Source organism: Bubalus kerabau, chromosome 11 (genome assembly GCF_029407905.1).
Source record: "Bubalus kerabau isolate K-KA32 ecotype Philippines breed swamp buffalo chromosome 11, PCC_UOA_SB_1v2, whole genome shotgun sequence".
In the NCBI taxonomy this organism is placed as follows: domain Eukaryota; kingdom Metazoa; phylum Chordata; class Mammalia; order Artiodactyla; family Bovidae; genus Bubalus; species Bubalus kerabau.
This window is the reverse complement of record NC_073634.1, coordinates 18,898,719-18,923,690: the sequence shown is the minus strand read 5'-3', so window position 1 is coordinate 18,923,690 and position 24,972 is coordinate 18,898,719. Positions and strand designations below refer to the sequence as shown.

The window sequence follows — 24,972 nt, the reverse complement described above, 5'->3', positions numbered from 1 at the left end:
TCAGGTGGAATTTAGAAGAAAGCCATTGTTAAGTTTCAGAAAACAGGCACTGATAATAGGAATGGGCCAAACACAAAGGGATGCAAATAAAAAGGAAGAGTGTAGAAAGGGGGTAACTTCAGATAGTAAAAGACATGGTGGAAATAAAAAATAAAGGTTAAGAAATGAAGTACAAGAGCAAAAATACCTTCAAAGCAGATTCTTCCACACAGTTGCCATCCTTAAAGAGGTCAATCAGGTGGGGAGTGAGGCCACGACAGTGCAAGAAAAGCAAGTGCTGGGTACGTAAGCCACGCTGTAGAGGGCTGGGGGCAAGGCTGTCCTAGAAGGCTGCCTAGAGGAGCTGACATTTTCAAATCAAGTCCTTGAAAAATAAACTTAAAAAAATTTGGCCAGAAACTAAGGTGTGACAGGTGAGGAATAAAAGTACAACTGTCCTTAGGTCTGTGTGGGTAGAGCAGGCAGGGGAGTGGTGGTCTGTGGAAAGAGTCACAGAGGAGCCTGAGAACCAGGCAGGGACACATTAACACGTGAGTAAGGATAGGTGTGTTTGTCACTCAGGTGCTAAGGCAGAGGACAATGCCAATCTCTACTGGAACAGAGGTTTTTATGTTTTGCTTTTTTTAGTGATGAAGAAGTTAGAAGATACTGGGAGGAGCAAGCCTGGGAGAGAAGCAGGCTGGGGAGAGAGTGAGAAGAGAAAGTCTCATGAATGGAGGGGCTTCCCTGGTGGTCCAGCAACTAAGACTTTGTGCTTCTGATGTAGGGGGCCTGGGTTAGATCCCGGGTCGGGGAACTAGATCCCACATGCCACAAGTAAAAGTCTCACATGCTACAGTAAAAATCTAACATCCACATGGCACAACTGAGCCATGGCACAGCCAAATAAATAAATATTATTTCTTACAAAGGCTCATTGATGGAGCTATTACTAGAAACTGGAGAAGTCAGGAGAAGAAAAGCGGGCAGATCTGGGTGAAAGAAGAGACTCCTGAAAGCAGAATAAAGTGCCATGGAGAAAGAAAACCGAGACACACACATAGGGGCGACGTGCAGCCAGCAACACAGAAGGCAAGCAGACGACGTCACCGCAGCGCAGCCCCAGCACAACACCGGAACACGTGTATGGCGGGGCCTAGCGAGGATGACCTCAAGAATAAAACCACATCTGCGGTGACATGTAAGGTGTCTGGAAATGTTTGAAAGGAATCGGAGAAACCATTCCTCTCCAGGCCCTGTTTGTAGCAGGTTCTAGGAACCAAGGGCTTCCCTGGTGGCTCAGTGGTCAAGAATCTGCTTGTAATGCAGACTGGGTTCGATCCCTGGGTGGGGAAGATCCCCTGGAGAAGAAAGTGGCAACCTCATAATAAAAATAACTCCAGTATTTTTGCCTGGAGAATCCATAGAGGAGCCTGGAGGGCTACAGTCTATGGGGTAGCAAAGAGTCAGACACAACTGAGCAACTAACAGTAGGATCTAAAATGTATTTCTAATGCAACAGTGTGGGTGTCTCTTGTATTAAGAAGAAGAAATGGTTTATATATATGTATACGGTTTACTCAACCGGTATATCAGTTCATTCAAATATCAACACCTCCTTATTAAAAATTCATTTCAGATACTATATACAGCAAGCAGAAATTTTCATGAAAATAAAAGCAAAATTTGGTAGTAAACTCCTCTTGCTCTGGTTTTTGGAGGTGGAAAGAAATTTGACCCAATCTTTTTTTTTTAATAACAAGTCAGCATATTTTCCTCAGCCTTACCTACATTTATGGTATAGATCCACTACAAATATACAATAAGACCTCAGGAGTTTTATGGCATTTTACAATGTTTGCATTCTAAATACTGTGGTTTCACTGTCTTTAATTTTTTTTTCCTACCAAAGGTCTTTTTTTCCAATCAGAAATTATTTTAAAAAAATTCTTCCAAAGTTAATTTATTTTACAGGTTAGCTAAATACATTTTAAAAAACTCACTCTGCCAACTATAACAGTTGAGTGATATTATACGTGGTCTCCTGCCTTTAAAACAAATATGCACATACACAAAACCTGCAGCAGACCTCTCCAGGAAGAAAGAACAAGAACGCTGTTTGGGTTCAATTGTCAGAACCACAGGATGATCTGCACGAAGCAGGGACCTGCGCGTTTTTTCTTTTGCTCTACTTGTAATTTAACAAAAGCACAGAGGGGTACTGTCCCTGCTGCTTAGAAGTGTGGACAGACTATTCCTCAGTTAACTGTGGTCCATTACACCTTGGATGAAATGAATAATTTTTATCCTACAGAACTAGGAATGAGATGATGGGGTAGAGAAGGAACATTCTTGAATGTGGAGAAACCTATTATTCAGCAGGTACTGGGTGTCTGCCATAGGGCAGGCACTGTGTAAGCAGTGAGCTGGGTGGCAGCCGATGCAAAGAGCAATGACACAGCGTACAAAGGTCTTGCTACCCTGCTGGTGGATGTGATGAGGTTCCTGCTGGAGGCAGGAATAAGCAGCTGAAAGTTTTAAGGGTTTAAAACCAGATTTATGTTTTGAAAATAAGAATTGGCAGCAGTGTGGAACAGGAATCGATGAGAGAAACGGGGAGAAAAATGAGGCGAAGGCAAATGCCACAGTCCAGGTGAGAGATGCTGAAGGACTGGCCTGGGGCAGGGGTAGCAGAGTAGCAGAGAGATTTGACGGATACTGTTGAGGAAGAGTTGGCAGGATGTTACAATGGCTTGGATGAATGGGGGTACGACCTCAGGATTTCCAGTATAGATGTTTGGCAATTAATGAGTATACACAGGGAAAGTAACAAGTTGGAGAGGGAAGGGTAATTAATTTGGTCTTGGGTAGTTTTAGGCAGAGATGCTTATAAGACACTCCAGGAAGAAGGTCCAATAACAAGTGGCTGGAAATAGAGGAGTGTGGCACACGGGAGAGGGGTGGAGGCAAACATATTTATTTTGGCTGTCCACACCAAGGAAGCAGTGGTTGACTCGGAGAACAGGTACAATATCCCAGGAGAAGAACAGAGAGTAAAAAGAGGGAAAAATACGCAGCTCTCTGGGACATGATTATTTAAGGAATGGCAATAGAAAGAGTCCAGAAGGAGACAGAAAAAGACCAATGTAAGTGGTAGGAGGATATGGGGAAGAGGAATGTCCTGAAATCAATCAAAGGGAAAAGGGGGAGGGAAGATGAGAAAAGAGGAAGGAGTTTCACGCAGATGAAGGTCTGAGGGCCTGATCTCAGTGCACGGAGGATGACTGGGAGACAGTTCAGTGGAGGCAGCTGTCTCTCTTCCAAGGATTCAGAGGTCAACATGGTGCCAGAAATTATTCCTGGACGGTAACACAGCAGAGGCATTTTCTTTATTGATGTATTTTTATATTTGCAAATTTTCTGAGAATATGCATTTTTTAAAATGAGAACAAAACAAAGAAATAAAGTAAAAAGGAAGCCAATTTTTACAAGAATGAGGTATCATGGGGTCTTTGGCCTGGAAAAGCAGAATTAAGTGGAAGGATCCTGGAATTGGGTTCCTGGGCCATTCTGCCAAACATTAGCTATATGACCCTAAAGATAAGATTTAGAAATTTTCTATAGGCCTTGCCTTCTTTCAGTTCAGTTCAGTAACTCAGTCGTCCAATTCTTTGTGACCCCATGGACTGCAGCACGCCAAGCCTCCCTGTCCATTACCAACTCCCAGAGTTTACTCAAACTCATGTCCATTGAGTCAGTGATGCCATCCAACCATCTCATCCTCTTTCATCCCCTTCTCCTCTCGCCTTCAATCTTTCCCAGCATCAGGGTCTTTTCCAGTGAGTCAGTTCTTCACATCAGGTGGCCAAATGATTGAAGTTTCAGCTTCAACATCAGTCCTTCCAATGAACACCCAGGACTGATCTCCTTTAGGATGGACAGGTTGGATCTCCTTGCAGTCCCAGGGACTCTCAAGGGTCTTCTCCAACACCACAGTTCAAAAGCATCAATTCTTCAGCAATCATCTTTCTTTATAGTCCAACTCTCACATCCATACATGACCACTGGAAAACCATAGCTTTGACTAGATGGACCTTTGTTGGCAAAGTAATGTCTCTGCTTTTTAATAGGCTGTCTAGGTTGGTCATAACTTTTCTTCCAAGGAGCAAGCGTCTTTTAATTTTGTGGCTGCAGTCACCATCTGCAGTGATTTTGGAGCCCCAAAAAATAAAGTCAGCCACTGTTTCCACTGTTTTCCATCTATTTGCCATGAAGTGATTGGACCCAATGCCATGACCTTCGTTTTCTGAATGTTGAGCTTTAAGCCAACTTTTTCACTCTCCTCTTTCACTTTCATCAAGAGGCTTTTTAGTTCCTCTTCACTTTCTGCCATAAGGGGGGTGTCATCTGTATATCTGAGGTTATTGATATTTCTCCCAGCAATCTTGTTTCCAGCTTGTGCTTCATCCAGCCCAGCGTTTCTCATGATGTACTCTGCATATAAGTTAAATAAGCAGGGTGACAATATACAGCCTTGACGTACTCCTTTTCCTATTTGGAACCAGTCTGTTGTTCCATGTCCAGTTCTAACTGTTGCTTCCTGACCTGCATACAGATTTCTCAAGAGGCAGGTCAGGTGGTCTGGTATTCCCATCTCTTTCAGAATTTCCCACAGTTTATTGTGATCCACACAGTCAAAGGCTTTGGCATAGTCAATAAAGCAGAAATAGATGTTTTTCTGGAATTTTATTGCTTTTTTGATGATCCAACGGATGTTGGCAATTTGATCTCTGGTTCCTCTGCCTTTTCTGAATCCAGCTTGAACATCTGGAAGTTCTTGGTTCACATACTGTTGAAGCCTGTCTTGGGGAATTTTGAGCATTACTTTGCTAGTGTGTGAGATGAGTCCAATTGTGCGGTAGTTTGAGCATTCTTTGGCATTTCCTTTCTTTGGGACTGGAATGAAAACTGACCTTTTCCAGTCCTGTGGCCACTGCTGAGTTTTCCAAATTTGCTGGCATATTGAGTGCAGCACTTTCACAGCATCATCTTTGAGGATTTGAAATAGCTCAACTGGAATTCCATCATCTTCACTAGCTTTGTTTGTAGTGATGCTTCCTAAGGCCCACTTGACTTCTCATTCCAGGATGTCTGGCTCTAGGTGAGTGATCACACCATCGTGATTATCTGGGTCATGAAGACCTTTTTTGTATAGATCTTCTGTGTATTCTTGCTACCTCTTCTTAATATCTTCTGCTTCTGTTAGGTCCATACCATTTCTGTCTTTTATTGTGCCCATCTTTGCATGAAATGTTCCCTTGAAGAGATCTCTAGTCTTTTCCATTCTATTGTTTTCCCCTATTTCTTTGCATTGATCACTGAGGAAGGCTTTCTTATCTCTCCTTGCTATTCCTTGGAACTCTGCCTTCAAATGGGTATATCTTTCCTTTTCTCCTTTGCCTTTAGCTTCTCTTCTTTTCTCAGCTATTTGTAAGGCCTCCTCAGACAATCATTTTGCCTTTTTGCATTTCTTTTTCTTGGGCATAGTCTTGATCCCTGCCTCCTGTATAATGTCACAAATCTCCATCCATGGTTCTTCCGGCACCTTGTCTATCAGATCTAATCCCTTGAATCTATTTGTCACTTCCACTGTATAATTATAAGGGATTTGATTTAGGTCATACCTGCATGGTCTAGTGATTTTCCCTACTTTCTTCAATTTAAGCTTCCTTATCTGTAAATAAAACTGCTGGGCTTGAAAAACACTAAGGTTTTTCTAGATGTAGATGTCTAGGACTGTCAGCTTGTTACATGAGAATAAGCTCTTACTGTTTAAGGAAACCCTATCATGAATTGTATTAGAACACTTATTTTATAATCCAAATTATAACTCCAATTTATACATCTTATAATTTCTGACTTTGCCTATGTGCTTTTCTTAAATGAAGAACAATTATTGCCTAATGCAAATAACAAGCCCAATTTATGTTTTATAATGTCTGATCTTGTTCATTTTCTTTTCTTATAGCAAAGAACACCTGTATTAATTATAATATATATCTTTGTGTTCTTTTCATTATACTTTCCGTTTTAAAAATAAAATTCGGTTTCCCCCCCCCGAGTATCCTCTGTGCACCAATCAAGCATTTTGTGGGTATGGCTTCAGTTGCCTGCACAAAATATTTATTGCTTCCTTTAGAGTGCCCAAGGACATAAAGTTCTTATTGAGCAATTATCACAGGCACTGAGGAAATAAAAACATCAGGCTGTATTTCATAGCCATATCCTTACAGGTGGTGAGTGGTCTGCTATGGGCCTTTTTTAGGTATTTCTGTTTCAGGTGCTTTTAGGCAATGTACAGCAATGTAGATTAGTGGCCAAAGGCCCAGGCAGTGAAAAAATTCGACCCAGACCTAAAAAATTATGTGGGAGCCTCGTAGTTTAGAAACAAAAATCCTGGGACATTCAAGGTCAAAAGTACCTTCAGAGTCACCTGGGACAATGCCCTACTGAAGGTAAGAGTCCTTCTGCCAGCCAGTAGGTGTCCCACCTGTTCTTGGACCCACAAATTCACAAGAAATTGTGACCAGCTCTAGCTACTGGAAAGTTCTTCTGCATACTGATCTGAAATCTGGCATCTACTCCTCAGCCCCAGCTCTGTCCTCAGTCATGTATCACTTCAGATAAAGATGCTACTGCACCTTGTTGGAATGTCTGTTGCCCTGGGGACATTTAGAGCCAAGTAAAAATATTAGGGCCTACAAAGCAAATGTATCTTTTTTTTCCTAATTATTTTCCAGGAAGGATGAGATCTAAGCTTTTAGTCTATCATGTAAAGAATGAAATGAGTTTGAATCCTTGATAAAAACTTAAATATGGTACAACATGTTTTGTTCTAGGTCACAGCAGGTTCTTTGACTGGAAAAATGATACAGACTCTTTTAACTTAACCAACTTGTTAGATGAACAAATGTTCTCCTGTCCTCCGAAAAACATCCTGGCTAATGACCACAAGCAAGTGGAGGGCTCATAGCCAGCTGGCTGTTCTCAGGTGGGCACACACGCTTCTGTTCTAATGTGTTGAGCAGTTCGCCAGCTGTGACTCAGCTATGCTTATTCTCAAACACTCTGTGCCAAAGTAGTGATTATTGTAATTACATAAGTAAATTGTATATAAACTAATCAAATATGAGTGAGTGAAGAGTTGTTTCTAGAACAAGTTTAAAGCTTTTAGAAAGATTAAGGTTAAAAAAAAGTTTTAAAAAAAAGTTATCAAACTAGAAGTGGGTAAGACAACCATAGAAAATTGAGAAACACTGTGAAAACCTAAAGTGACTTTGCACTTATTTACTTAGCAAAGGCCTTTAAATTCTTACTCCCTCTGAAGTGGGTGGTGTAGATAACACATAATAGATGTGGTTTATGGAGGACAAGCAAATGGATTTCTACTCAAAAGACAGATCTCAGCTCTTCTTCAGAGATTGGGGAATAAACATATGTTACAAGCTTTAAGTTAAAACTTAAATATTGAAAAGACATATTATCATTTTTATGACTGCCAGTTTTAATCAGCTTTTTCAAACAATTGACCGGTTTGTCAATTTGATGAAGTTTGATGAAGTCAGGGAGGAAGCTCCTCTTGCAGTTTATAGCTAATCTCTCAGGACAGAGAATTATTAAAATGAAGATATTATCAAAGACAATCTTAAGACTCCATAAAATCAGTTCAAGTTTGCCAAGAACCATACAAATTGAGATATGGTAGAAATCAGAGTTGCCAGGGACAATACAAATTAATAAGCTTCACCAGTTACTAAGGCAGATTATACTGACATGGACCAATAAAACAACTGAGTATGTACAATATTTGGCAGAAGCCAGAGAACTATGGGGAAAATAGGCAAGAAACTCAGAAATTAAAGGATCAGATATAACGTTAAGAGGAAAGAGAAACTGTGTATGCATTGGCAGACAAGCTTTATGAAGCTGAGCACTCAAAATGCTGTTCTTTGCAGAAGCAGGAAAGTACTTAGGGAACTCTGGAAGAATTTTCCAGAAAGAGTCAGTCAATGAGAGAACACGGAGATAAAGGGAGCAAAGAGGCAAAGCAGGTGATAGGGACTTGATTACAGAAAAACTTAAAAAGTCGAGGATGAGGAATAAGGCTTACAAGAAGAGTTACTATGAAGTTTTAAGTAGTTTACAGTGAGCTTGGGTTCCCTGGTGGCTCAGATGGTAAAGAATCTGCCTGTAATACAGGAGATCCAGGTTTGATCCCTGGAGAGATCCCTGGAGAAGGGAGTGGTGACCCACTCCAGTATTCCTGCCTTGAGAATTCCACAAACAGAGGAGCCTAGCAGGCTACAGTCCACTGGGTCGCACACAGTCGGACACAACAGAGTAACTGACACTTTCACTTTCACACTATACAGTGAGCTAATCCAGTTCATGGAAAATGGTTCAGATGGTCTCATGATCTTATTAAGGCACTATTAATCTCTAGAAAAGAAGTGAGCATATTTTAGGATCGCAGACATCTACCTTAACTGAAACTACGTGAACTGAACAAACCCCTTCTTGACAATAGCACTCTAGCAAAAAAATATTTGCAGTTAAAAAAAGGCCACCATCTCCAAAGAGATCACGAAAGGAAGAGAAGTACATAACCCTTATGTGTTTGGATTTTAATACTTCACATAGCACTTCATTATTAACAAATAGCTTTTATGTATATAATTGTTTTAAAAACCCCATAAAGCTCTGTGAGGCAAATATAGCCTTTATTTTACAGGTGAGAAAATCAAACTCATCGATGTTGAATGATCTGCCCAAGCTTGCATAGTCAGAAAACAGTTTGCAGATCAGAACCTGGTCATTCCAATTTAAGTATTTAAAAAAAAGTGTGGAAAATAAAGGAAAGAATTACAATTTCCATTAATTCCAATAATTATCTTTTTATGTCTTCTTTCCATCCCCTTTCTCCACAGACTGTGATCACTGGACTATCTTTTCATTTTTTCACTTGACATTGTTTCACCTGCATTTATCATGACTACTAACCGTCATACAGATGACTTAATGACTGCACAAGACTGTATGAATTATTGCAGTCACAATAAAACTATGGGAGATGGTGCTACTCTATAGAACCAAAGACAAATAAAAAGGTAGTTATTTCACCAATCCTAATGATAGGTTTTTTTTTTTTTCCATTACAAGTAGAGTTAAGACGGAAAGTCTCTTCTTTATGGCTCATAAGTTGCAGGGATGGTCATTAAAGGAAGAGCAACCCCTTCCTCCAGAAATACTTTTTTCCCTTTCATAGTGTTTTTGAATTACTGTCTCTACATTTAATTCTGCACCCATAACCTTTCTGTACTTAATCATTAAGAAGAAAATGTGTGTGAACGAAAATATTTTTACGTTTTATTCCCTACTGCTTGCAAAGATATTTGTCTCACACAGGACAAGTGTACCCTATTGAGGAAGAGCCAAAGCCTTCTTAGAAGCACGGATAAAATCAACTGGGATTGAGCAAGATAGTAACACAGTCTGTGTTTCCTTTTATTTGGGTCTCAAAGGACCATTTAGTCTCCTACTTGCCTCAAAACACAATCATACTATAGCCACATGGCACACACTAAAAGGGCGATCTGGAAATTGACTGATTTATCTGGAAAAGCATCAGCTCTCCATTTCAGTGTATGCCATGATGACACAGTCTAAATCAAATTTTAAACAAACATAATCACAGCCATTCTCTTGGCCAAATTCTAGGGGGTGCGGGGTGGGGGGAACCTTAAGAATTCCAAGTGGAAGGAAGTCTTTGTAGATCCCGAGGGACCTATATGTTGCTTTTAATTTAGAGTAGCGTCAAAATACGTTTCTCCAAGGGCCAAGAGAGAAGAATTATGCAACTGAATGAGATGTTGCCATATTAAGCTCTGAGCTGATGGCTCTCAGTTTTAGGCAATTCCCAGCCAATGTTCTCATCATTTTGGATCCTTCACCCTCCCCACGGCGTCTCCGGGTTGGAAAGCACATTAGAGGTCATCCAGCTCCAACAATCATCACCCACGTCTAAAGCCCACTGATAAGGCAAGCCTGGAAACAGCATGAACGCTTCCAGCAGGGTGACAAAATATTTGGTCATTTCTTCCTCACTCCCAGAGTCTTTGGCCCAGACCTGTGTAGGTGCAGGTCCCCGGAGAGAAGCCCTCCGTCCAGACAGCGTCACTTACCCATGGAGAGCCGGGAGCGGCACTGCCCAGTCATGGGGCTGTACTCCTGGCTTTCGTCAGCGCACACACACAGGAAGGACCCTTCTACATTTTCACAGAAGGCTTCACCACACACGCCACTGAGCAGCTCACATTCGTTCACATCTGGAAAAGGGAGCACAGATCAAGTCAGACGTGTTCCTCACTCCTGACCACGCTTTGTTTTACCAGCTGTGCCATGACTAGTGGTGTCTGCCGGAACAAGGTGACTCCCCCCCCACCCCCCGGGAACAATCAAACCCTTCAGCTTTTGGGGGGAAGGGGCTCCCAGAGGCAGGGCTGCAAGCTTTGGTTTGTGTGACAGGACAATGAAAACACAAAGCAAGGCTTGCAAACTCCTATTCCGGTTTTAAGGAACAATTCAAAACTGTACAGCAAGCACTGTATGTACACTTTGTTTAATTTTCACTTCCCTGACTTTTTGACATAATGGGGTCTTAAATAACCGGGTACTTCTGTCTCCGTTTTTAATTCGAGGAAAATTAGCAGCGCTGGCACTTCAGAAACTGCCGAATTCCTGAAATGCATTTTTAGAAATTGTTTACAATCCACTCACATGTCTAAAGATATAGTTCCCTAGCAGCCAAAATGTTCATAACTTGACCATTAGAATTCAGGTTGGGTATCTCTTTGGGAAATGAAGGAAAAACCCCTGTAAGTAGTTACTGGGTTACATTAATCATTGGCAGGAAGCAAATTGGTCCAGTAACTTCTGATATTACCATCCCTTTAAAATTTCTGTTGGTGTTCCACAGTGTAATTTCTACTTCTGCTAGATATTTTTATTTTTACTTAAATATACTTACCTAAAACACTAAAAATTCACAGCTGAGTCCATTTTATTCAACAGTAAGGAAGTACATAGCCATAAAGAAAGGCTATTTTTATGTTTGCCCTTGTCCAATACTACTTTTTATCTTTTCTCCTCTGAAGAAATATTATTAATGAGTGCCCAGTAAACAATGTACCTGACTTGACATCTGAAATGTTCATGTATTTTATGCATTAAACATGATTAAATGTGTATAAACATCGGCTTTCATGAGCACACTCTAAGATGGTTTATAGAAAGTTAAAAATTTGAGCAATTATCCAAATCATTCAGGGAAAAAATACTATTTTCACCTGCAATACCCAGTTAATTGGACAAAAAGTTTATCTCTATTGACTTATTTGGATAATTACCTCAGTTTTCCATTTCACTTTGTATATAAATGGATATAAATCCAATAAGCTGAGTTTTGCTATGAAAAGATATTATAACAAAGTAAAGCAGAGAGTTGGTATGTTTAATCAACCTGGACAGTCATAATTTAGACCAGAAAAATTGACTTCAGAAATTTGCCAGTTTGTATTTATCAATTTTAGGTAACTGTCAAATGGAATTTTCTACTTTCTAACTTGTATTATTTCCATAGCTATTGAAATCTTTCCTACCAGATGGTATTCATTCAATCAAAAAATACTTTCTAGTTTACTTCGATGGTTCAGACGGGGGAGACAGTGACAACGTAGGAAGCCTTCAGGGAGCTCCTGCCAACTCCTGCCTTCATAGAGCTTAATGTCAAGTCATACAGGCCAGGATAAGTGCTAGGAATGAAAGTGCAGAGCACTACGACAGCATGGAACAGTGGACCTTAAGTGCAGTGGTGGGTTAAGGAGGTAATACTGGAACCAAGCTCCATCTGAAGGATGAGTAGATAAGAAGGGTAAGCAGCCAGGATCCAAGCAGCGGGAACAGAGTGGCCAAGGTCCCAGAGGGCTGATTCATCTCTTAAACCCTGAAGAACACCAGTGTGCTGAGGTACATGTAAGAGGTGCTCAGTTAATATTTTTCCAAGAGAACAAACAGACAAATATAACAACACATGTAAGTCTATTAACAAGATAACAGATATTCCTTCTCTAAGGGTGGTATGTTGTGGGTCGAAATGAAACACTGACGTGGATTTGGTGCACTCATCTGCCTGGTTAGAAATGAACATTAACCAAGGGCTCAGAAGCTAAGTGGAGTCAGTGATTTGACATCTGATACCGCAATAGGTAACAGTTAAAATTTACTGAGCACCTACAATGGGCCAAACATTAGGCCCAGTCAGGAGAGACAGAGAGAGACAGACAGACAACGTTCTCAATCACATGGAGCTTGGAAAAGGCAACTGCAGGCAGCACATACATGATTGATTTATTGCACAAAAGGATTTAAGTATTACAATAGAATTTGCTCAAGGTATTTGGGAAGCGGAAGGAAGGATCATAGCTCAGCTGGAGGGTGAGAAGTGGAACAGGAATGGTCCCTGGGAGAAGATGACATTGAACTTCTGGCTTCAGGGGCTTCAGGAATGAATGGGACGGACTGAGGCTCAGGGAAGGGGAGGCCAGGAGGTTATTCTCAGCAAAAGGAGCAAACAGCAGCCTAATCACTTCCCAGCTACGTGAACAATCATAAGCAGTTTTATGCTGCGGGAACATAACTGGTGAGGAAGCAGGCAGTGAGCCTGAGAATGCAAGTGAGGCCAGACCACAGGACCTATTAAGTTGACATATTTAGTGAATGGCAGATGGTTTTTACCACTGTAATTTAGTGCATAGGAAACTACAGCAGGAATTGGAACAAGTGATTACAACAGTATTACCTTAAAGGTGGTTACTATTCAAGTGATTTTATTGTTAAATTTCCAAACCGACTTTGTTTTCCCAGGTCAACCTGGATGGGAAATGAACTGCTGCTTTCATTGCAAATTTCCAAACTAAAATGTTGCCGACTCATCCTCAACTGGCATCTGCCATGTAATGACCAGAGGCAATTTTTCTTAATTAAGAGTAAAGAGAAAGCCTTGTTATCTGTGAAGCTATGAATTAAATAACTTTTTTCCCATTTACTTGCTCTAGTTGCAAGTATGCCTCATGATGAATTTGACTTAAAGAAATCATGGCTGGTCAGAACCATGACCAGGAAGTGGCTTCTTTTACGTGAGCATGTGATAGACCATATTCTAGGACAGCTGATGGTCCTAGATTCCTTCCAGCTCTGACAATCTCAGAACAGATGGAAGAACTATGCACAAGCCAAAGCATCATTTTACGGGTGTCATTCGTGGAAACAGAAACTCCTGCCAACACGTTTCCTTAAATGCATTGCCTAAGGGAGGTACATTTTGGAGACAGACAAGCTCTACCACACACCAGACTCTATTTCCTGTGCGGGAGGGACTGGAGCGTTCCGCATACCCAGCTAAGAGTTTAAACAGATGCTCTTTTCAATATACATTTAAATCCAAAGTTACGCTTCTCTATTTCGTAACATCCCTAACCGTTTCAGAAGCCGCGGGGTCACTGTGCACCTCTCCAAACCATACGACGAGATCAGATTATGATGTCATTCCGCCCAGTTACCTTGCTTCCATCTCTCCTGTGGTTGATGATTTTGATTTCTTCTTGATAGAGAGATGTCTAGAGAAAAAAAAAATCTAAGAACTCACCCACACACCCTTGCCCATCCTGTGGGGCCTGAAAGCCCTGATAACAGAGGCAGCGGAAGGAGCCAGCCGTATTGTCACAAAACCCGTGACTGTCACAAATAGTGTTGTTTACACATTCATCAATATCTGCAAAAAAGACATTGACCATGAGACACAAAACACAGACACACACTAGATATGAATGGAGAGACAGAGGTGCTCAATTAGAGACACCCCGATTAGTATGAGATGATCATGTTTACACAGAATGAACTTCTAAAACATTTTATATATAAATAAAATGTTTTGATGAACATATCTCAACAGACAAAATATTGGGTTCTATGAGAAAGAAAACATTTACTTCTCCTCAGGAAATGTGTTGAAACTGAAATGACTGCTACACTTGCCCCAGTCCGTGTTTTCTAAATACTTTCGATTTCTTCGCTTCCAAGGAGAGGATATTCCTACAGTGGAAATATGTGTGAGTACTGTCACCTTTTTTATTTTTTTTTGATTGTTGTAAATACTAATAGTTCTATCTGGCAAATTGGCAGCTGAAATCATTGGCCTGCTTGAGCAACGATTTATTCAGTTCTAGAGATAATGAATGGGCAGAGGAACCTAGCGGGCTACAGTCCATGGGGTCACGAAGAGTTGGATACGACTCAGCAACTGAGCACAAACGCTTGGTCAAGTTTAAATAGCATTCCCATGAAGGGAAGGGGGCGGGAGTAGAGGGAGGGAGAGGGGGAGAATCTGATAAGTTCAGCAGTGTAGCCAGCCAGTCCCTGTTACTCTAGAGGAAAGACTTTATTCACAGGGAACCATTTCCTGTCACCAATTTATAGCCACTCAGATCCTAAATGTCACTGCTGCTCCAACTGATTAAACAGTGGCCAACTTGTAAGTTCACTTTGTCCTCTATAAACCTGATTACAGTGGTCCTGTGCTTTCTATCTCCTGTTAATAAAAGTGTTCTCGTAAAAATGAAGTCTCAGTTTTAAAGTCACAAATGGACTTTTCAATACAGTTCTTTATCCTCAGCTGCGCTCCTCACTGCCCTCTCCAGTCTCCCATCCCCAGCACTTTTGTTCTCCTTGTTTATGGCCACACTGCACATTGCAACTGCCAGGCTCTCTGTCCTCTCTACCTCTTGACCAAACAGATCCCAAATACATTTTTTTTTTTTGAGAAACAATCAAGAGAATATGCAATTATTGCATCCAAATACATGTGAACAAGATTTCATGTTTATGTCCAAATAACAAAATGAGATAACAAATGATAAAGAACATGACAAGTGAAATCACACTCGACAGAATTCAGTTTGGGCAAGTTCATACGAATAAAGTTAAGTTTTTCTAAACTTCAAACACTAAGTCAGAAATTTTTCAAGAAAAGAAGATGCACGCAATGATATTCAGCAGCTCCCTCACGTCTCTTCCTAACTGTCCAACACTATCAAGCGTAAACTTCAGAGACAGTCTCACTTTTGAACTGTAAAATATGAGTGACTATAAAACTTTCTTAATTTTCTCAAAACAGCATCCCTTCTCCTTAAGGCTGAGCCCTCTCTCCATGCCTACCAGTCACCTCTTCCTCTGGTCCCACCTGCTCATCCTTCTCCTGCATCTTCAACGATTCCTCCCTGGCTCCTTCCCTCACTGCTTTCAAAAATGTCACAGTCTCTTAGAAAAGCTTTCATTCAACCACAATGTCCCCTACTGTGCTTTTTTCCATTTCTTCTATCCTTGCAAAATGTATCAAAAGAACTATCTATGCTCACTGCTTTTATCTCCTAGTATACCTCATCAGTAAAAAGGAAACAATAACAATACTAGTAACGTTAATACTACTAGTATGTTTCTAGAATTACTATGATAATTTACAAAATTAAAATGCACAAGGTGCATAAAACACTGCCTACCATATAACTTAGGAAATGTACACGTTACTATTACTCTTATAATTACTTCTCCTCTTCTTACTCTTCCCTTACTCACCTACACTCTGTCTTTCTAACTCTTAATCCTTTGAGAAAAACCATCAGCAGCCAACCTATCATTAAATTCAATGATCATTTTCTAGTCAGTCATCATCACGTCTGGTCACCTTTCTCCTTAAACTCCCTTTTCACGACCCCTGACAGAGGATTATTCTCATTCTACCTTTAACTTCCCAGGCTCACTGAGCCTCACCCTTTCTCAGCCTGAAGGTGGTGCCTGCCAGGGCTCAGGCCGGCCCTCCCTGTGACCTACTTTATTCCCCAAAACTCTCTTCTCCTCTGCTCTTCACCCTCTCCACAGACTTCACCATGGCATGAATCCAGTTCTGGTCTCTGGCCAAGATCCTTCTTATTCTTGATCGTTCCCATTTCATCTTCTGTTCACTATTCACTGTCTTCCTTCTAAACCCCACTTCCTGACTGTCCTGAGCGATCTCTCTGACCTCTACCCTTTTTTTAAACCTCTACATCTTACCCCAACTTGAATGGAAAAACTCAACGAAATGATTTCACATCTTAAAAAAAAAAAAAAGTGAATCTTCCTTGCAGCATCTAACACAAAGAAGACACTTATTAAATCTGTCCTGATGGATTTTCAATGTCAGCGTCAGGCTGGGATCACAACTGATTTACTAGTCATAACCAAGAAACGGAATTGCACTGTGTCATCAAGTCACTTCACACTGGCCACTGCTCATTTTAGACTTCCTGAAATGGGCATTTGTTGAAGAGATTACGTTATTCACTGAACCACAGGATTTAAGGGCTGGAAAGAAACTCAGAAGTGCTTTAATTACCATTTGCATGCTGATGGTTTCCCAATCTCTCTCAAGGGTCTGTCCTTCAGAACCCTTTATCTAATATCTATTGGACACAGTCATAGTAAATGAACTCCCTACTGCTCTCCCCCTCAGCTCACCTCCATTTCTCCTGTATTTCTGCCTCCTGAGATCCCAAGCTGTCACCCCAACCAGGAACCTTGGTGTCAATTCTTCCTTCTTCCCTACTCCTTGTCCCTTCCGAATCCTACCCTCTTATCTTTCCTGGTCTTTCTCATCCCCCTAATTGGTTTCTTTATCTCCAGTTTTGTCTGCCTCCCTCAGATCCATTCTCCAGGGATTTCCCTGGTAGTCCAGTGGCTAAGACTCTGCTCTTCCAATGGCAGGGAGCCTAGGTTTGATCCATGGTCAGGGAACTATATCCCACATGCAGTAACTAAGAGCTCACATGCTGCAACTAAAGATCCTGCCTGCCACAGCTAAGACCCAGCACAACCAAATTAATTAATTAAATTAATTTGAAAAAATCCATTCTCCACCAAACTGCAAACCAGCCAGGGATAGTCCCTCACTCAGAATGTTCTATACCATTTTGAGGCTAGAGAATACAGACCACTATCTATAGCAGAGTACCGTTCATCATCAGGCGTCTGGCTACACATCTGGCCATAGTTCTTAGCTAACTTCTTTCCTAATTCATGCTTCAGCTCTGTGAGCATAAGTACTAGAGTTCTTTGAAAACCCTATAGTCTTCAATTTCTCACTGACTTTGTGCACACACCTTTCTCCACTAGAAATTCTCCCCTCTGCCCACTTTGCTCAGAAACTCTCCCTGGCCCCTGGTCAGCCCAAGAGATACCTCCTCTGTGGCAGATTTCAGGGCCCATCCTTTGTGCTCCCAGAGTATGTGGGGACACTATAGTGCTTAACAGGGCTACTTCTGGCGGTAGAGAACCTTCAACTCAACCTCGCCAGCAGCTTATTCCCTTCTAAAATGGGACAGTGGACAGTAAAGGAGGAGGAAGGGGAAATGGCGCCTAGAAACCCGGTGGCTTTCAGTCCAGATACTTGAAGTAAACTCTCTTGCTTTCTTTTCTATTATTTCTTTTATTCATTCAAGATGATGATTTCTTGTTAATGACAGTCAGCTCAAGGACTGAATAACTGACCTTAAGGTGAACAAGTTCTGCATTGGTAATGAATTACTGGACGTCTTGCAGTCTCAGATTTACTGTAATAGTGATTAACAGAGAAAGTTCAGATGAGCAATATTTTGGACTTCAATGAGTAGGAAAAAATAACCTAAAATGCCTGGAGACCAGCTCTTCAACAACTAATATTTTATGAAAATGATATACTCTAGCTCTCTGCAGTTTCATGCTTTCAACAATGAGGTGAGGTAATAGCTTAATAAGAGGATGTTTGTTTCATGTCTCTGACTAATGATCTATATTTAAAAGCCCCATTATTTCATTAGAATTTTCTTTGATGACAAGATATTTTTCCACTGTTAGTCCTATCTATAAACAGATTCATAAGAACTGCCACATTGAAGATTAACTCTAAGGCTAAAGGTTAAGAAAATGTATTATACTAGAATAAAAGCCTGACCAAGATGCATACTTTAGTTCGCTTTTGCTGAAACTGAACTTTGAATATGAAACTAAATTTTGAATGATTAAAATATCACAGATTTTCTTTTTGCTTAATGAAGGATGACTCTAGTAAGTTACTAAAAGAATTCTGCTTAGGCATTTGTAAAAGTCATATATGATATTGTCTATCACCAGCCACACTGTCTACCCAGTGATACAGGAGTAGCTGTTCAGCGATCTCAGTTGACAACCCAGATGAAGCTGATACATCAGTGTAAGCACTGATTTCTCATGCACATTTTTGCTATTTATATTTTACTAAGCGAGACAGATATAAACATTACCATTTCAATGAAAATGAATTCAAAAGAATTATGCAGACGAAGGAAAGCAGATCATTGATGTGAATTCTCCAATAACAAGATTACCCAAAGGTCAGAAAGTGAAACAGAGCATAATCCTGGGCAAATGCAATTGCCAGGGGCTCATTTTTAAAGGAGCAGCGTTGCCAATGACCCACATGACCATACACTTTGAGGACCTTAACCATTGCCCTACTTGGTAGACCAATGATTCTTGTCTGTATGCTTTTTTTTTGGTGTATAATTGCTTTACAATGTTGTGTTAGTTTCTGCTTTATATCAAAGTGAATCAGCTATATGTATACAAACACCTGCCCCCTCCTCATGAGCCTCCCTTCCCTCTCTACTTAGTCCATTTTCTCAATGGACCAAAGGCTTTTCAAAACCTACTGAGTGTTACTAGGGATTCTACACAGAAGAGCAGAACTCCAACCTTTTACTGTCCCTCAACTCTCACTTAGGTAAAGTGAGCTATGAAATAAGGTAAAAGTACAGAGAGGAGACATGATTTTTCTAAAAGGAGCTGAAGTCAGGTAACCCTTATTTACTAATAAAGAAATTACAACTGTGTTCAAAGACCTCAACAATAAAATACATAAGACATCAATGATGCACCAAATATTTTGTATTATAGGCACAACAGTCTAAGTACATGGGGATAAGGGGTATTTGTATATTTGGTCAATAAAATGATGTGGCTTTCTTTGTTTCAGACATACTCTTCCATTTTTTGTTTTGAATTAACAAGTCTTTTTCTCATTTTCTTAACATCTCCTACCTTTGCTTTGTCGATTTTCCTTTTTCTTATTCCAAGCAGGACATATCCACCTATTCAAGGAAGGAGCTCTCTGACAAGCCTTCTTTCTGCTGCCAGGGCTCTTGAGAGAGGGGGATGAGGGGAATGGGGTATCATTTTTGATAAGGGACGACTCACAGGAAAATCTCCACAGCCCTTGTATGGTTGGAAAGAAGAAGCCTTCCTGTCATCAGAGTCTTTTTAGATGAATGAAAAGGTTCATCTCAATTTGAAGAGACTTTGAAGACTACCTGGTTCGATTTCTTCATTTTAAGAACCAGAAACTTACAAAGGAGAAGTAACTTGCCTCAAGGTTACCCAGTCAATCAGTGGTAGAGTTGACAAAGAAGCAGTGCCTAGTGAAGGAACAGTCTTCTGAATCTAAGTTTGTGACTGTACCTACCACATCTTATCTCCCACCATGGTGATGGTTATTGAAGGTCATCTGAGAGAATGAACAGAATTAACTCAAATGTGAGCCCATCAAGTACCCTGGGATGTATGCACTTCAAAGATGCAAGTCAGAAAACACACTCCTTGACTTACCACTTACTGACTTGCAATTTAATCAAGTACCCTCCTCTTGTCCTTTAGCAAGGCCTTAACATCCACTATCATCGTACCTGAAATCTAAAGATCTGAGGTACTGTAGGTGCTGAAGATGCTATTTTTCTAGGCGACCCTTGCAAAGAAAGACCTGTCAAGCACCAAGGGTGTGTAAGCCACAGAATGTCCCAGGGCCATGTCTAGCGTTGGTGCTCTTTGGATCTCTCTGTAAGATGGAATGACCCAGTGTTTCAGCCCAAGGATTCCTGACCAACTGAATGGGTTAAATATTTGGCACTAGAATATTATGAGAACAGAGCCACAGAAAGGGGGCTTACAGTGGAAGGGAGTGCATGGCTCCCCCCATGAGATGCCCTCATACTCTTTACTGAAAGGAACAGAAGCAGGCAAGGAGACAGCAAACCCCAGCCAAGAAGTGGGACTGAACAATGTTAAACCAGCTGAACAGATGCCCAAAGGAATTTTTAAATGGCATGGCTGATGGCCCAAAAGAGATTACGGTCTCCCTCACAGCACAGGAGAGAAGCCAGGATTAAACAGAAGATGAGCGCAGGCCGAAAGAAAAAAAATACAATTTAGCCAATAGGAAATTAAAAACTGGATTTGGAGACGATCCAGACAACACAATAGGATATGGAAAGCGCCTTTTTAAAAAAAAGGTCCACTGAGGTCTGGCAGCATCAACAAGGCTGAAGAATATGGGCCTTATGTGTTATGGAAAATTACTTTGTTCTGGGAAATGGGGATGAGCCAGAAAACAGCAGACGGTATCTTTGTGCAGTGTGACTGCCATGCTGCTGCCGGACAGATGAGTGGGGGAGAAAACCTGAGGACCATGATGGTCACAAGCATGTTTTGAAAGCCAGCAGCCTAAAGATCAGCAATGAGAAATGACAGAAGTACAGCAAGTTATTTCAAATCCAACTTTCTAGCTCCCAAATTCTGGAAAACAAGGCTGGCCAATGAAAGGTCAACTTTTTTTCCCAGCCTTCAAATGCATTACTTTAAAACAGATTTCACTTAAATCATTCTTTTAAAATTACCCAGAGCAGCCTCCCAACTGATATCTGAGAATAGCTAGAAATTCCCAAGAAACAAAACCAAAAATTTGCTCTGATTTTAATCAATCAATACATGGATAACAGATTAACCAGTCAGAGTTAAACACAGACTAATGGAAAAGCACCCTAAAATCACAATCATCACCATCCCAGTCAACATATCCAACGACATAGGATTCATCCTTGATCACCTCCCAAAGTACAAGCATTGAGCTCCTCTGATTTTCTCTTCTGTTCATCTCCAAGCTCTCCCCTCTTCTCCAGTCTTACTCAGGGCCTCCTCACTATTATTTGAATTCCTGCAAAGGCATGCCAATGAGGTTTGTGCTCTCAGCCACTCACTACAACTCCAAACCTATCCTCCACAATGAGAGAATGATTAACCTATTGAAATGGCCCAGTTGGTAAAGAATCCACCTGCAATGCAGGAGACACTGGTTTAATTCCTGGGTCTGGAAGATCTGCTGGAGAAGGGATAGGCTACCCACTCCAGTAGCCTTTGTGGCTCAGCTGGTAAAGAATCTGCCTACAATGCAGGAGACCTGGGTTCAATCCCTGGGTTGGGAAGTTCCCCTGGAGAAGGGAAAGGCTACCCACTCCAGTATTTGGGCCTGGAGAATTCCATGGACTGTATAGTATCAGTTCAGTTCAGTCACTGTCGTGTCTGACTCTTTGGTGTCCCAAAGACGCCAGGCCTCCCTCTCCATCACCAACTCCCGGAGTTTACTCAAACTCATGTCCATTGAGTCAGTGATGCCATCCAAGCATCTCATCCTCTGCTGTCCTCTTCTCCTCCTGCCCTCAATCTTTCCCAGCATCAGGGTCTTTTCCAATGAGTCAGCTCTTCACATCAGGTGGCCAAACTATTGGAGTTTCAGCTTCAACAACAGTCCTTCCAATGAATATTCAGGACTGATTTCCTTTAGGATGGACTGGTTGGATCTCCTTGCAGTCCAAGGGACTCTCAAGAGTCTTCTCCAACACCACAGTTCAAAAGCATCAATTCTTCAGCACTCAGCTTTCTTTATAGTTCAACTCTCACATCTACACGTGACTACTGGAAAAACCATAGCCTTGACTAGATGGACCTTTGTTGGCAAAGTAATGTCTCTGCTTTTTAATAGGCTGTCTAGGTTGGTCATAAATTTTCTTCCAAGGAGTAAGCGTCTTTTTTATTTCATGGCTGCAATCACCATCTGCAGTGATTTTGGAGCCTGTATAGTCTATGGGGTTGTGAAGAGTCAGACACAACTGAGTGACTTTCACTTTCACTTTTAAAGCCCCTTCAGGTTTTCTCCAGGGGTAATAGTACAAAGGCCCTTGCCACATGGCCCCTGGAACTCATCCGTATTCAACTCTCAGTTTATTTGCTTTTCTAGCTGACCCCTCTGCTCCTGTATCTTCTACTGCCCTCTTTCCCTGTCTACTGGATCATTCCCTCAGGATCTATTAATAAAATTTCCTGCTATCATCCTAAATAGGGCCTCAGGACACACACAATCCCTTCAGCTAGAGCCACATTTCTCACTCCTTTTAACAGCCAAGATTCTGGACTATTCTGCTTGTTCTCATTTGCTCTTGGGTGGTTCCAGTATTTAGGACCCCACCAAAATGGCCCTTGATAAGGTCATCATTTTGTAAAATCTAAAGGAATTTGTGCCAGTACCATACTGTCTTGATGACTGTAGCTTTGTAGTAGAGTCTGAGGTCAGGAATGTTGATTCTTCCAGTTCCATTCTTTTTTCTCAAGATCGTTTTGGCTATATGAGGTCTTTTGTGTTTCCATACAAGTTGTGAAATTATTTGTTCTAGTTCTGTGAAAAATACTATTGGTAGTTTGATACGGATTGCACTGACTCTATAGATTGCTTTGGGTAGTATACTCATTTTCACTATATTGATTCTTCCAATCCAAGAACATGGTATATTTCTCCATCTATTTGTGTCATCTTTGATTTATTTCACCAATGTTTTATAGTTTTCTATATACAGGTCTTTATAGATCAATGGAAAAAAACAGAAAGTCCAGAGATAAATCCACATGCTTATGGACACCTTATCTTTGACAAAAGAGGCAAAAATATACAATAGAGAAAAGACAGCCTCTTCAACAAGCGGTGCTGGGAAAACTGGTCAACTACATGTAAAAGAATAAAACTACAACACTTTCTAACACCATACACAAAAATAAACTCAAAATGGATTAAAGATCTAAATGTAAGACCAGAAACTATAAAACTCTTAGAGGAAAACATAGGCAGAACACTCTGTGACATAAAACAGCAAGATCCTCTATGACCCACCTCCCAGAGTAATGGAAATAGAAACAAAAATAAACAAATGAGGCCTAATTAAACTTAAAAGCTTTTGCACAATGAAGGAAACTATAAGTAAGGTAAAAAGGCAACTTTCAGAATGGGAGAAAATAATAGCAAATGAAATAACTGACAGAGAATTAATCTCCAAAATATACAAGTAGCTCATGCAGCTCAATACCAGAAAAACAAACAACCCAATCAAAAAGTGGGCAAGGGACCCAAACAGACATTTCTCCAAAGAAAACATACAGATGGCTAATAAACACATGAAAAGATGCTCAATGTCACTCATTATTAGAGAAATGCCAATCAAAACCACAACGAGGTATCATCTCACACAGGTCAGAATGGTCATCATCAAAAAGTCTACAAACAATAAATGCTGGAGAGGGTGTGGAGAAAAGAGAACCCTCTTACACTGTTGGTGGGAATGCAAACTGGTACAGCAACTGTGGAGAATAGTCTGGAGATTCCTTTAAAAACTAGAAATAGAACTGCCATTATGAGCCAGCAATCACACTGCTGGGCATAAACCCCAAGTAAATCAGAATTGAAAGAGACTTGTGTACCCCAATGTTCACTGCAGCACTATTTACAAAGCTAGGACACGGAAGCAACCTAGATGTCCTTTGGCAGATGAATGGATAAGGAAGTTGTGGTACATACACACAATGGTATATTACTTAGCTATAAAAAGGAATGCATTTGAATCAGTTCTATGAGGTGGATGAAATTAGAGCCCCTTATATAGAGTGAAATAGTCAGAAAGAGAAAGACAAATACTGTATATTAACACATATATATGTAAGGAGATCCAACTAGTCCATTCTAAAGGAGATCAGTCCTGGGTGTTCATTGGAAGGACTGATGCTAAAGCTGAAACTCCAATACTTTGGCCACCTCATGTGAAGAGTTGACTCATTGGAAAAGACTCTGATGCTGGGAGGGATTGGGGGCAGGAGTAGAAGGGGATGACAGAGGATGAGATGGCTGGATGGCATCACCGACTCGATGGACATGAGTTTGAGTGAACTCCAGGAGTTGGTGATGGACAGGGAGGCCTGGCATGTGTGATTCATGGGGTCGCAGAGTCGGACACGACTGAGCTACTGAACTGAACTGAACTGATGGACTTGAGAAAGATGGTAATGATGATCCTACATGCAGGGCAGCAAAGGAGACACAGATGTAAAACACAGATTTTTGAACTCAGTGGGAGAAGGCAAGGGTGGGATGATTTGAGAGAACAGCATTGAAACATATACATTACCATATGTAGGCAGATGACCAGTGCAAGTTTGATGCATGAAGCAGGGCACTCAAAGTCTGTACTCTGGGACAACCAGAGGAATATGGGGGGAGAGGGATGTGGGAGGAGGTGTTTGGGATGGGGGAACACATGTATACCCACGGCTGATCCATGCTGATGTGTGGCAAAAAACATCACACTCAGTGGTATTTAATGCACTTGACAACTCTCCTCTTCTTAAAGTACTCTCTTCCACTGGATTCCCCTCGGTTTTCTATGGACACATTTCCACAGTCTTTCTCTTTTACTTGACCCCAAACTATGTTTCTCAGGACTTAGTCCTAGGCCTTCTTTTCTTCTTATTCCATGGTCTCTCTTGATGGCCTCATCCATTCTAATAGCTTCAAACACCATCTATATCTGAGATTTCAATTCGAATCTCCAACAAAGACCTTCTTTTCTAAACATCAGATCTAACTTGATCCAATTATCTGACTGTCACACCCACATGGATATC

At 40.9% G+C, this 24,972-nt stretch overlaps 1 protein-coding gene across 16 annotated transcripts in view; it reads right to left on the bottom strand.

The window, feature by feature from the left end:
* The window catches only part of LTBP1 (latent transforming growth factor beta binding protein 1), a 458,508-nt gene that overhangs the window by 49,100 nt on the left and 384,436 nt on the right, over positions 1–24,972 (bottom strand). For 11 of the 16 annotated variants that reach the window (XM_055539768.1, XM_055539765.1, XM_055539764.1 and 8 more), the window contains 2 exons: positions 13,742–13,867; positions 10,221–10,364 (listed from right to left, as the gene is read on the bottom strand). In XM_055539768.1, the coding sequence (XP_055395743.1) occupies positions 10,221–10,364; positions 13,742–13,867 (270 nt within the window). The remainder of the gene's footprint in view (positions 1–10,220; positions 10,365–13,741; positions 13,868–24,972) is intronic. The other 5 variants (XM_055539766.1, XM_055539775.1, XM_055539776.1 and 2 more) reach the window with 1 other exon arrangement.